The sequence below is a fragment of the Daphnia magna genome, linkage group LG3, assembly GCF_020631705.1.
Source record: "Daphnia magna isolate NIES linkage group LG3, ASM2063170v1.1, whole genome shotgun sequence".
NCBI classification, from domain to species: domain Eukaryota; kingdom Metazoa; phylum Arthropoda; class Branchiopoda; order Diplostraca; family Daphniidae; genus Daphnia; species Daphnia magna.
The window spans coordinates 10,372,700-10,384,541 of NC_059184.1; the positions used below are offsets into that span (position 1 = coordinate 10,372,700).

At 42.1% G+C, this 11,842-nt stretch overlaps 1 protein-coding gene and 1 pseudogene across 1 annotated transcript; one reads left to right on the top strand and one right to left on the bottom strand.

The window, feature by feature from the left end:
• Nucleotides 1–1,985: 1,985 nt before the first annotated feature.
• On the top strand, nucleotides 1,986–4,076 carry LOC116926968 (annotated as a pseudogene).
• On the bottom strand, nucleotides 3,721–5,353 carry LOC116926969. Its single transcript, XM_032933878.2, has one exon. The coding sequence runs from the start codon at nucleotides 5,351–5,353 to the stop codon at nucleotides 4,232–4,234; it is 1,122 nt and encodes a 373-aa protein (XP_032789769.2). The 3' UTR covers nucleotides 3,721–4,231.
• Between the last annotated feature and the right edge of the window lie 6,489 nt (nucleotides 5,354–11,842).

An 11,842-nucleotide genomic window follows, 5' to 3' on the forward strand; every position in this document is an offset into this window, starting at 1 on the left:
GGGGATGTTCCACCAAGTAAGAGTCCGCCCTGATGACACGCACGCCTTGCGATTCCTGTGGTGACCCCCAATACTCGCTGGACCTCCAGACGTATACGAAATGCAGGTGCAAATCTTCGGAGCTGCCTCATCACCCACCGTTTGCTCCTATGTGCTGACAACGCTGACAACGAAAGGGACTTTCCCGGACTAGCCGAAAAGGTCGAAAGGAATTGCTACATGGATAATTACATGGACTCGTTCAACACCGAGACGGAAGCTGTTGAATTCCGGGACAAAATTCAAGAAGGACTCGGGAAAAGTGGATTTCTCTGGACTCAATGGATGTCCACATCGCGTGTAGTACTCCACTCGATCCCGAGTGAACTGCGATAAGATCCAAGTCTTAATCTGAACCTGGACGACCTCCCTGCTCTGAAAACACTAGAAATAACCCTAAATTTGCAGGAGGATGCTTTCACGTTTAAAGTTAACATTCGCCCCGGATCCGACACTTACCGTTCTATTCTTAGTGATGTCTGTGGCCTTTACAACCCGCTAGGATTCTGGACACCCATCACGCTCCCGGCCTTCTACAAGACATTTGCCGCCTGAATCCCGAATGAGATGAAATTCTACCCGAAGAATTGGTAAAACGGTGGAGAACATGGGTTGCCGATCTACGACATCTGGAAGCGGTGGTGGTTCCAAGATGTCTACAGCCTTTCTCGCCGACGACAATTGAACTCCACATCTTCGTCGACGCCAGCAAACTTGGATACGGTGCGGTGGCCTAACTACTCCTTCGGGACAAAGAAAGGGTCACCACGTCGTTCGTGAAGTCAAAATGTCGAGTAGCTCCAATCTAACCCCTCACTATACCACGGATGGAGTTGTCAGCAGCTGTACTCGCCGCCCGATTAGCACAAAGCATCAAAACTGAACTCAGGCTGAAATCGGATCAAGAGACATATTGGTCCGACTCCTCCACTGTATTATGCTGGATTTATTCTACCTACTGCCGTTATCACACCTGGGTAGCAAACCGAGTAGGTGAAATCCTGACCTTAACAACCCCGAAACAATGGTGGCATGTGCCGGGAAGCAAAAATCCGGCCGACGACTGCAGTCGAGGGGTTGAGGCCACCTCGTTAACGGAATCAAATCGATGGTGGGCTGGCCCAGATTTTCTTCGCCTACCAAAGGCGACGGGGCCGGCCATGCCTGAATACTTCGAACAGCCAAATGAAGACCCGGAAGTGAAACCACCAAAGTGGGTAGGAGCCATAGCTGAGCCACCACCCCATCCTCTCTCTTCTCTTGTGCTACGAACTTCCAACATCTGCAAGACTAAGCGAATCATCTCTTGGATCTTAAGATACATCCACAACCGTTTCCCTCAAGGTGCTGAGAAGAGGTGTAGTCCATTTCCGCTGATCTCGAAAATGAGAGAAGCCGAAATTATCCTCAACCAGATAGCTCAACGAGAATGCTACAGAAAGGAATTCCGCAGGTTCGAGAAGGGCAAGGAGCTTAAGCCGGATTCATCTTTAATTACGCTGACGCCATTTGTTGATTCAGAAGCGAAACTCACGTCGGCGGCCGTTTGGGTTATTGTAACTTCCCGGAAGACAACAAGCATCCCATTTTACTTGCACTGATTCATCAAGTAACAAAGGCCATCACGCAACGGGAACATCTGCTCCTCCGTCGCGTTTCTGCCGAGAGGACCCTCGTTGACATAGAAAATATTGGATACCTCGAGGAAGAGCCTCTGTCAACAACATCATAAAGGACTGCTTTGAATGCAAGCGCTTCAGAGCAAAGCCCAACATTCCGTTGATGAGTCCTCTTTTTTTATTCATCGCCTTCAAGATGACCGTCCGGCTTTCTATAATACCGGAATCGACTATTTTGGGCCGATCTTGACAACGGTCAGCCGACGCACCGAGAAGAGATGGGGAATTATATTCACCTGTCTAAAGACTAGAGCTGTGCACTTCGAAATGGCTCACTCCTTGGACACTTCCTCATTCCTCTTAGCCTTTTGCAGATTTTCTCGCCGAAGAATAAGACCAGATGTGGTGTATTCCGACAATGGCACCAATCTTACCGCTGGAGAGAAGGAGCTAAAGGCCGGCTTGGAGCGCCTTAATCAAGCACTCATTGTGAACGAGTTGGGAGCCCAAAATATTGAATGGGTATTTTCACCCCCTTCTGCTCAACATTTCGGCGGAGCGTGGGAAAGCCTCATCAAGACAGCCAAGAACGCTTTATATTTCATCCTTCAAGACCGCTCGTTCCCAGAAGAAGTGCTCATCTCGGCCTTAGTTGAAGTTGAGTCGATCATTAACGATCGCCTTATTGGAAGATGTTCGACGGATCCTAATGACCCAGCTGTACTCACGCCGAATCACTTCCTTTTGGCACGAGCCAACCCTAGTCTCCCGGTCGACGTCATACACGAGCCAAACCCGAGATAGCTGAATGCTCAAATCCTTGCTGATCATTTCTGACGACGTTGGACCGCTGAAGTAGTTCCATCCCTCCTTAAAAGAAGGAAATGGTACGCAGATCAACGTCATATCCAAGTCGGCGACCTGGTCCTGGTGATCGACCAAAACAACCCAAGAGGAAGATGGCCGATCAGTCTCGTCGAAGAAATCTACTTTGGAAAGGACGGCATCCCTCGACCCGCTCTGGTGCGGAATAAAGGAGGAACTTATCATCGCCCTGTATCTAAACTGTGTGTGATCGAGGAGAACCAGATTGTCATTTCCGACGAAAACAAAAATGAAGCCGGCGATGTTCCCGCTCGCACAGTTTAAATCAAATTATAAATTGTAATGTTCAAACTGATCCCATAGATGTCATCGATACCATTCGTTTCCCTCCCTCTCATGGAGTCGAGCAAGTAGCTTTAGGGAAGGCAATGGCGAGCTCGGCGGTGTGCGGAGAGCTGGTTGTTAGTGTCCTGTTTTCCTGTGTGTATCGATGACTCTCAACTCCCCACTGCTGTCTAAGTGATTATTTGTAATTGAACATATTGTGACACTCAAGTTATGGAATACATTCCGCCAAGGAAGGATTACTGCTAGCGTGGTTAAATCTGTTATGTCAACAAGGATAGACAATCCAGCTAAATCAGTTGTATTAAAGATCTGTTACCCAAATGTAAAATCATTCAGCACACCTGCAACAAGGTACTTCATCCATTTATATATTTAAAACATAATTATGATTTCAACTTCCGTTTGTTAGATGGGGTATAGACAATGAAAAAAAAAGCGCTAAAAGCCTGAAAAAAAAATTGAAATCTGAAAACTTTCACACAGGGTTTTTGATTGCTGAAGCAGGGCTTACTATTTAGGAGTCGCATCCCTTTTTGGCAGCAACGCCAGACGCAATATTCAACTGCCCATGCCACGGAAAAGCAGTTGTTGAAATAAAATGCCCGTTCAACACGCTAACGAAAACGTTATAACGGCAGCGAAGGAGGATAAGGAATTCTGTCTCTATGTCACAGAATCTGATGAACTAGCGTTAAAGAAGAATCACTCCTACTACAGTCAGATTCAATTTCAAATGATGGTGTGTCAAGTCAACCTGTGCTTCTTTATTGTGTACACCAAAGTAGATCTGGTCTTCTTAACTATTAACTGTGATAAAAATTTCTCTCCTAAAGTTATTGATCATTGCCAAGAGTTTGCCAATATTGCCGGAATTGATTGGTAAATTTTATACTGAAACACGATACCGAATTCAAAGTAATGTTGATAATGCATCTCAGTTACCTGCCACAAATACTGTTGTAGAAAACGAAGAAGATGGTGTTAACGAAGATATATGCCGTAGTGTATCTATAACCTTAGAAAAAAAAGTTGTTCCCGTGGATAGTTCAAATGTGGTAGCATCTAGGCATACTATAAAAGACATTGGTAAAAATTCCATACCTACTGTTATACAAACCTCTACTTACTCAACATTTTATGGTCCTTGTTTTTGTAACATCCACAGGTGGAATGAGACTATGGTTGTTTGTAGTTCTGCTTCATGCCGTGTAAAAACTTATCACAGATCTTGTTTACTTATATTAGGAAAAAAAAGATTTGGAGAAAACTTGACATGTGATGACTGTAAACAACAAAGAAAGAAAGTTAGTAATGTTAGGAAAGCATTGAAGCCAGTGAATTAATTTGAAATTGTATTGTTATAAATCAAATCCAAAGATGTAATCCAGAGACAGAATAAATCATTCTAGTGGAATAATACTAGGATTCAAATTAGAAATTATACAACAAACAGCAACAATTTTATCATAAAAGCACACATTATCCTCAAAAGTATTAAGGTTTGACATTATAACAGGTCCGCACATTATGTCGAACTTCATACTCATACATCCTATTTCTCGTTCGATATGGATCCGTACGTTTGAAACATTGCGTGATATTTCTGTTTCTAATTGTGTTAGTTGCGTTGCTGTCTTAAAGCGAGTTATAAGTTTTGCTCCTCTCAATCCTATTTCTTCCGCTACCTCAAAACCCTTGTCTGCAAGAACCCAGACACCTGGTTTTAGTTTATCTATGTATCCACTATTCCTAACAATAAACTGACCAGACTTTCTACCAGCATATCCTTTTGAAATGAAATTAATAGTGCCGTTAGGTGTTGCAGAAATCAAATATTTAACAGTGTTTCTACTTTTATAGTTTGAATATGTGGCTGCTTGATCATTCCTGTCGATAGGAATTTGAATTTGCGTTTCAAAACAATGTAGGATCGATACAGTGTTCGGATAATGCCGACGAAAGCACATAGGCATTGCGACTTTTAGTTCTGAAATAAGTAGCCAAATAATGACACGTTCATTGAGCTTGTAATACAAACAGTTTACCCAGGAATGAAAATAGCGGGAGACTGTCGATTCGTTTATATTAAAGCGAAATGCCAAATCTAAGTCCGTTGGATTATGAGTGAGTTTAACAAGGGTAAAAAAAAACTGTTGACGTTTACAAAGTTTACTGTTATTATGTTCTACTACTCCTGACTGGATTGCCTTATTCTGTTTCTCAAATGACTTCGCAGTTTGCATTCTAGTGTAAACTCGCATCCATTTGTCACTGTTTTGACATTTTCTAAAAAAGTTAGATGTTATTGGCCTATGACAGTATGCGGCAAATTCTTTTTTTAGCGACACATACTCTTCGTTTAATTCTTGAAGTTCAGCACTTAATTTTTCGATTTCTTTTGTTAAATCACTCACAATTTGTGGAGGTTCTTCACTTGATTGAACAAATGACAAAGGTTCCTCTTCTTTTATGCTGGGCCGCCGTTCTCTTGTGGATAAGTATGGATAAGTGGATAAGTCCATTGCTGACTCCTGAAGTTCTACAGTACATGGAGTTGGATGTGTAAAGGGATCATGGATTTACTCATTCTTCCCTTTACGGAATAATTAAATTAAAAGCGGTTTTAATAAATAAAAAGGAGACGGCTGATCCACAATGCAAGTGTATTGGCTACTAAGTCTAATCTACAGACATAAATAAATAGAGGTGTGACATACCAATTGTAATAGTTGAGCAATGCGTGAGGGAAGGGTCCAATTCACAGAACTAACTTAACTGAACTGACTGGTACCTTAAACTGAGTCTCGGAGCTCGGCAGGAGCTGCAAGGTGCTCAACAGGAACTAAAGGAAGTAACGAGCTAGACAGAACTAACCGAACTGTACTATGAGAGGAAAGTCACGGCCTTTTATATGGAAAAGATGCGGCCGTGACCTGAATAAAGAAAACAATAGGGAAGGAAGGCTCCGTGAAAAAGCCACCCCCGACTCGAGTTGATAGTTCTGTCAACTCACTTAAGTCGAATTTTAGAGTGGTTAAAGGGTACCCATCCGCTAGGATGAGTCACGGAGGGGTGGGAAGAATTATAGTTTTAAGTCGTGAGATTTACGGGAGAAAGCGTGAGTTTGAGGTATAAATTAGTATTTAATAGTCCTGTGTTAAAGCCACCCCCGAACTGTGGTGACAGTTCGGACATGTCACTTAACTAGGGTTTAAGTGAATAATTAGTAAAAATATTTCTATCTCTACGGTTATTTATGCATTGTTATCTTAATCTAAAAAGGGGTTGAATGTTCTGGCGCGTGCGGTGCAGGTGCATGAATATTCTAGGCGTGGGAACAGGTAAGAAGATGTTCGAGGAGTTTCCGGCTAGACGAGTTTGCTCCCGTGTTAGTCGGCTGATGTAAGAATATGTATTCGGGCGGTGCAGGTGTCTTTTGGGGAGTCGATGGGAAAAGGTTCTGTTGCTGCTTGCAGTCTTATGGTAGGTTCCAGTGGAGGCTGTGTGACGAGGGATGTGGGGGAGATAAATTGGAGAAGCCCTGCTTGCAGAATGGGAATTCTGTTACAGATGTGTAGTTAAATTATCAAGGACATCGTCATTAATGTCACGCGCATGAGGAGGATTTGCTTTAGTGGATGATGTTGAGTTCGTAGTCTTCGAGGAATGCAAAACTGCATAAAATAGTTTAATCAAAAGAGAAATATATAAAAAATAACTTTGAAGAATTAATACCTCTATTGTAGCTGAACAAAAATCTTCTTTCAGAACGGGTGCTGCAGCTAGCTTGATCCAATGATAATGAAGGAACCCAATCTGGATGGTGCTTATCCATGTAGTAGCATGGTTTTCCTATAAGAGAATTTGGAACGTCAGGAAAGGTTAGTAGTACAGGTAAAAACTTTTTACTTACCAAACACGAAATGAATACTACACAATAAGTATTTGGTTTTGATGTAAAAGTTTTTGATGTTTAACCTGGATAGCCAAAGCGCTCTTCTTTCCTCAATAATATTTGAGTGATGTATATAAGAAGCGTTTGTCAGGCCAGGCAGGAATCTTAAAAAAACTTACTACCCCCAATAACTTTTCTCCAATTCTGTTGCTTCGGCACCCTTCGACGATGCACTTCTTGTAATAGTTTGACATCTCTGAGGCAACTCTTCAATACATTAAATTAAAAATACTTTATGAACACTTAAGGTAAAAAATTTGTATTATAAATTTAGCCTAAATATTCTAGTTTCTTACCTTGTATGTAGTTTTCTTCTAACACTAATCACTTTTGAAAAAGAAAAACTTTAAACAATAATCCCATAAGACACTGTGTTATAAAAGGGTGAAGTTTTTCTAACATGGCGGATAGCAACATTGCCGGACAACAGCAATCCTGCTATCCGCGGTCTGCAAGAGGTCTATTACACTCCACAAAAACAAAAAACTTTCTTAAATATTTAGAAATAGGCAACGCCAATTTCGATTTATCTAAATTTCGAGTAAGCGAACGCCATCTAGAGCTCGAAATTCTAACCATTTTGTCTAATTTCAAAAAAATTTCAAAAAATTTCATTCTAGTTGAACGCAAACGCCATCTGGCGTTCAAATTTACAAACCTCTCACTCTATTTTTTTCCTCTCAAATTAAAAAATTTCTTTTTTCTTTCACCTACTGAACGCCTTCACCATCTGGCGCTCAGAATAGCAAACTTTTTTCCTTTTTCTAAAAATTCAAACATTTTCTTCAGAGCTGAACGTATTAAGCCATCTAGCGCTCAGATTTGAAACTCTTTCCTTTTTCGTTGGTAATCTCAAAATTCAAATAATTTTTTTCTAAGAAACGAACGTCTACGCCACATAGCGTTCAAAATTACAACTTCTTTTGTATTCTTCAAAAATTGTTTTTCTTTCTTTCAAATTAAAGGTGTACGCCACTCAGCGGTCACAAGACCCACTAATTATCATTTTTTTCCAAGAATTTCAAAATTTTCATGTATTTCATATATGAATTGCATATTAATGCAATCTAGCCTTTATAAATAACGCTTTGATGGATCCTTTATTAAACTTTATGATTTCTTCGCTACTTCTGAAACCTTGCTTTGTATTTTGGATGGATTTGGATGGATGTCATTGAAGGAGCCGTTATGTCCTTTGCCCTCCGCTTTATGTCCAATAATCTTAGAACGTGTTAAATCATTGTCAAAACCTCGTGACACCTGTATAACTGACAACAAAGTCGGTACAGCTCTCTAAATTACCAAAAGCTAACTAAGAGCCAAATTTATTCACCACATTTCACGGTCGCCTGATTAAGGAAGGAAGAACTCCCAAGCCAGTGGAGTTTAAAATATACGCCCACTGTTTTGAGCACAGTGAAACGCTACTCCCTTCCATTACTCGCAACTGGTGGCAACACGAAAGCTAAAAGCTTTCAAATTAATTTTTCTCCCACTTATTTAAGGGAAATGCAGAAGTAGGACCCCGCTGTTACCTTAGTTAGTTCCAGCAACCAAAATAAAATGTCACGAGGGGCATTGGCAACACGCGCAGGCCTGAAAGGCCACCTGACTAGGACGATGGACAAAATCAAGTAGTACAAAAACCTCTCAATGACAGCAGAACTGGATAACGACCTTGCAACGGAAACCGAACTCCTCAAGCAACGTTACCAGAAATTTATCAAAGCAAGCGACTAAGTTAGATGGACCTTACAATTCAATAACGCCACCGAGGAGTAAATCGAACAAGATTACTCCGCAGTTGCAGAGGTCGAAGAAGAAATGAGTGTTGTACTCGCTCTAGCCAAAAACAAACGCAAGGAGTACAAACGTCAACTGGACGCCGAGTTTCAAGACCAGCAAAGAAAAGACGAGCGAAAACGGGAAGTAGATAGAAGCAAGCTGCTACATGATTTGCTCACACAACAACAGCAAATCTTTGCAGCACAATTTCTTCAGCAACAACAGGCCTACACGCAACCAATTCAGCAGCTGATAGCTCAAAACCAAGCTACGGCACAAATGGCAGCCGCAGACGCTCCTGCTCCAGTAGCACCCATACCTGCACCACAATCAACACGCCTTCCCCAAAGGCAAATCAAACATTTTAAAGGAGATATCCTTCAGTGGACGTCATTCTGGGAGAGCTTTAACGCCTCCATCCACTCGTCCACAATGTCGGACGTCCGAAAATTCTACTATCTCAAACAATATCTTAAAGGGGAAGCGTATTTGTGCGTAGAAAATCTGGAGTTGACCGCACCCAAACTACAACATCGCCATTGCTGAACTGAAAAGGGTCTATGCCAAACCAAAAGCCCTTATTCAAACACATCTATGTAAATTTGATAACCTGGCTCCTGTTAGGTCTATGACAGACGTATCGGTTCTTCGAAGACTTCAGCTCACCGTCCAGTCACACATAAATGCCTTGGAGACACTCGGAGTACAAAAAGACACCTTTGGAGGACTCCTTGGCAAAAAATTAATAAAATTGGTTCCTGCAGAATTGCAGAAAGATGGTCAAGTTCCGATGCAAATGACATCACCGACATCACAGCCCTACTGAATTTCATCAGGGATCAAGTCGACGCTGCTGAAAGATATAGCCGATGGAAATCGGAAACGGTAGAAACACCACAGCAGACAACAACAACCACGCCGACGAAACAGCCACCAGCTGCTACAGCCTCTCAACTGGCGATTGGAACTAGATAGCTCCACAGACCAGAAGATATTCAAAACAAAGCACACAGCCATCAAATACACCACCAGGACGACAAGAGAACTTTATCGTCCGACAATGCACAAGACCGTGCATTTTCTGTTGGGAAATACACTACCCCACGATTTGTCCAGTAAACCTCATGGACAAAAAAGCCATTATCGCCAGGCAGAAAAAGTGCGCCAGATGTTTCAGTGCCAATCACGAAACTGCCAACTGCCCCACCAATTATATATGCAAGCACTGCCAGGTGCCACACCACACCGCCCTCTGTGACAAAAAGGTGACAAGATTTGCACACACCGAAAACAATGCCCCAACGAATGCCATGGCATCTGTCTCCAGTGCAAACACCTACGGCGATCTCATGGTGAAAACGGCAACGGTTATGGTGGTAGGTCCAATGGTAAAGAAACCATGGCAATATTATTCATTGATGATGGCAGCCATAGATCCTGGGTTACCAGATCTATTTCGAAGTCGCTGAATTTGAAGATAGTGGCCGTGGAAAATATCGGGACGAGAGTCTTCAAACAAAGAAAACCTAATCCAGTAGAGCAAATCAACGCAGTGGAATTGGCAGTTCGTGGAACCTGGAAAGGAGCCCACTCGTCAAAATAACAGCCCTGGAAACGGACTACATCGGGGACACTGGACCCTACTCCCACACGTCATTCGCAAGACACACTTGTGGTTGGAAGACGAAAAAATGGCTTACGACAGGTTTGAAACCAACAGCCAAGAAAAAGAAGTCGGAATTTTAATCGGAGTCGACCAAATGTTAGAGATCATTCCTAACGAACCGGTTATCCAAAGCCCATGCGGCCTTAGAGAATACAACACAAAACTAGGTCGCATGATAGCTGGACCTTCGAAGGAAAAAAGATCGAAAAAAGAAAATGCGATAATCCAGCAAATGCTAAGATGCAGTAGCTTTTCTAATTATCAGGCATTATCATCGTACGTAGCCGAATGTTTCGATAAAAATAATTTTTTACGAACCATTCCGAAAACATGGAGAAAATGGGAGCTGGGATACCAAATACCAAGGAATCTTCGCCTCCCCGGACGAGGCCTACGGAAGAAATTTCCAGCCAGGAGTAGCACCATACTTCCAGAAACAAAAAGGAAAAACAAAAAATCGTAAAAGAAGAATTGGGTAAACGGACTTTGACTTATCCCTGTTCTGGAAGCTGGAACATTTTGCCATTCTAGACGATTGTGATGCAGTGGAGCCAGACGATGCCCTCAGCTCCTTTGGCGACAAAATCACCCGTCAAAAAGACGGGCGATACTGCAGCCCAATACCGTGGAAGACAAACAAATGGAGGCTAGAAAAGAATTTCCTAATGGCAAAAGGAAGACTGAAGAGTTTATTGAAAACACTCAAAAGAACACAAGAGCATCTATTAGCCTACCACAAGGTAATAGACCAGCTGCGCGTCCGAAACTTTGTAGAGCAGGCAGACCAGAACTACGAAGGACTCCACACTTATCTGCCACACCATCCTACAAGACCAAAAGACCACGATTCAACCACGATTCGACCGGTATTCGATGGGGTGGCAAAATCGAAGTATGGCCCAAGCCTCAACGATGTCTTGGAAACCGGCCTGAACCTCAACTCTGATCTGCTAGCCGTCGTAATGCGATTCCGTTTACACAAAATAGCATGGATAGCAGACATCGAAAAAGCCTTTTTAAACATCGCCCTGCATCCTGAAGACGCCGAAACTAGCTTCGTGCAGCTTGAAAAGGCAAGAGCTTTGTTAGCTTTCCTAACTCAAGCATACCGTTACATACGGCAAGCTGGATATCGGTAGGCTAACGCGGGGGAAGCTTTGGTGAAGCTAACAGTTTGTGTACGCCAAAAATCCCAAGCTTGACGTTTTGTACGGGTGGCTCCGCCGCTAGTTTAGTATCCAGTAAAATATTAGATACTCTAGAAAGTAATGAAAACTTAGAGCAAGTAAAAAATAAGAATCTTCCAATTGTTAGAACGATCTCGGGACAAGAACTTAAATCGATAGGGAAATTTGATTTTTGCAGTTGCTACTAACGATTATCATATCATTAACCATCACTTTTAGGTTATGAACAACTTAACCGAACATTGTATCTTAGGATTAGATTTCTTTTCAAAAATAATGTGAAGATTAATACTAGAAATCGACAAATATGTTATGATCACTTTGGAGTAGAATAGAATTTTGGAAGTAATACCATGCCCATTTATAGAAATCCAGCACACTTTAAGCAAAAAACTGAAATCTGTGGTACACACCAACC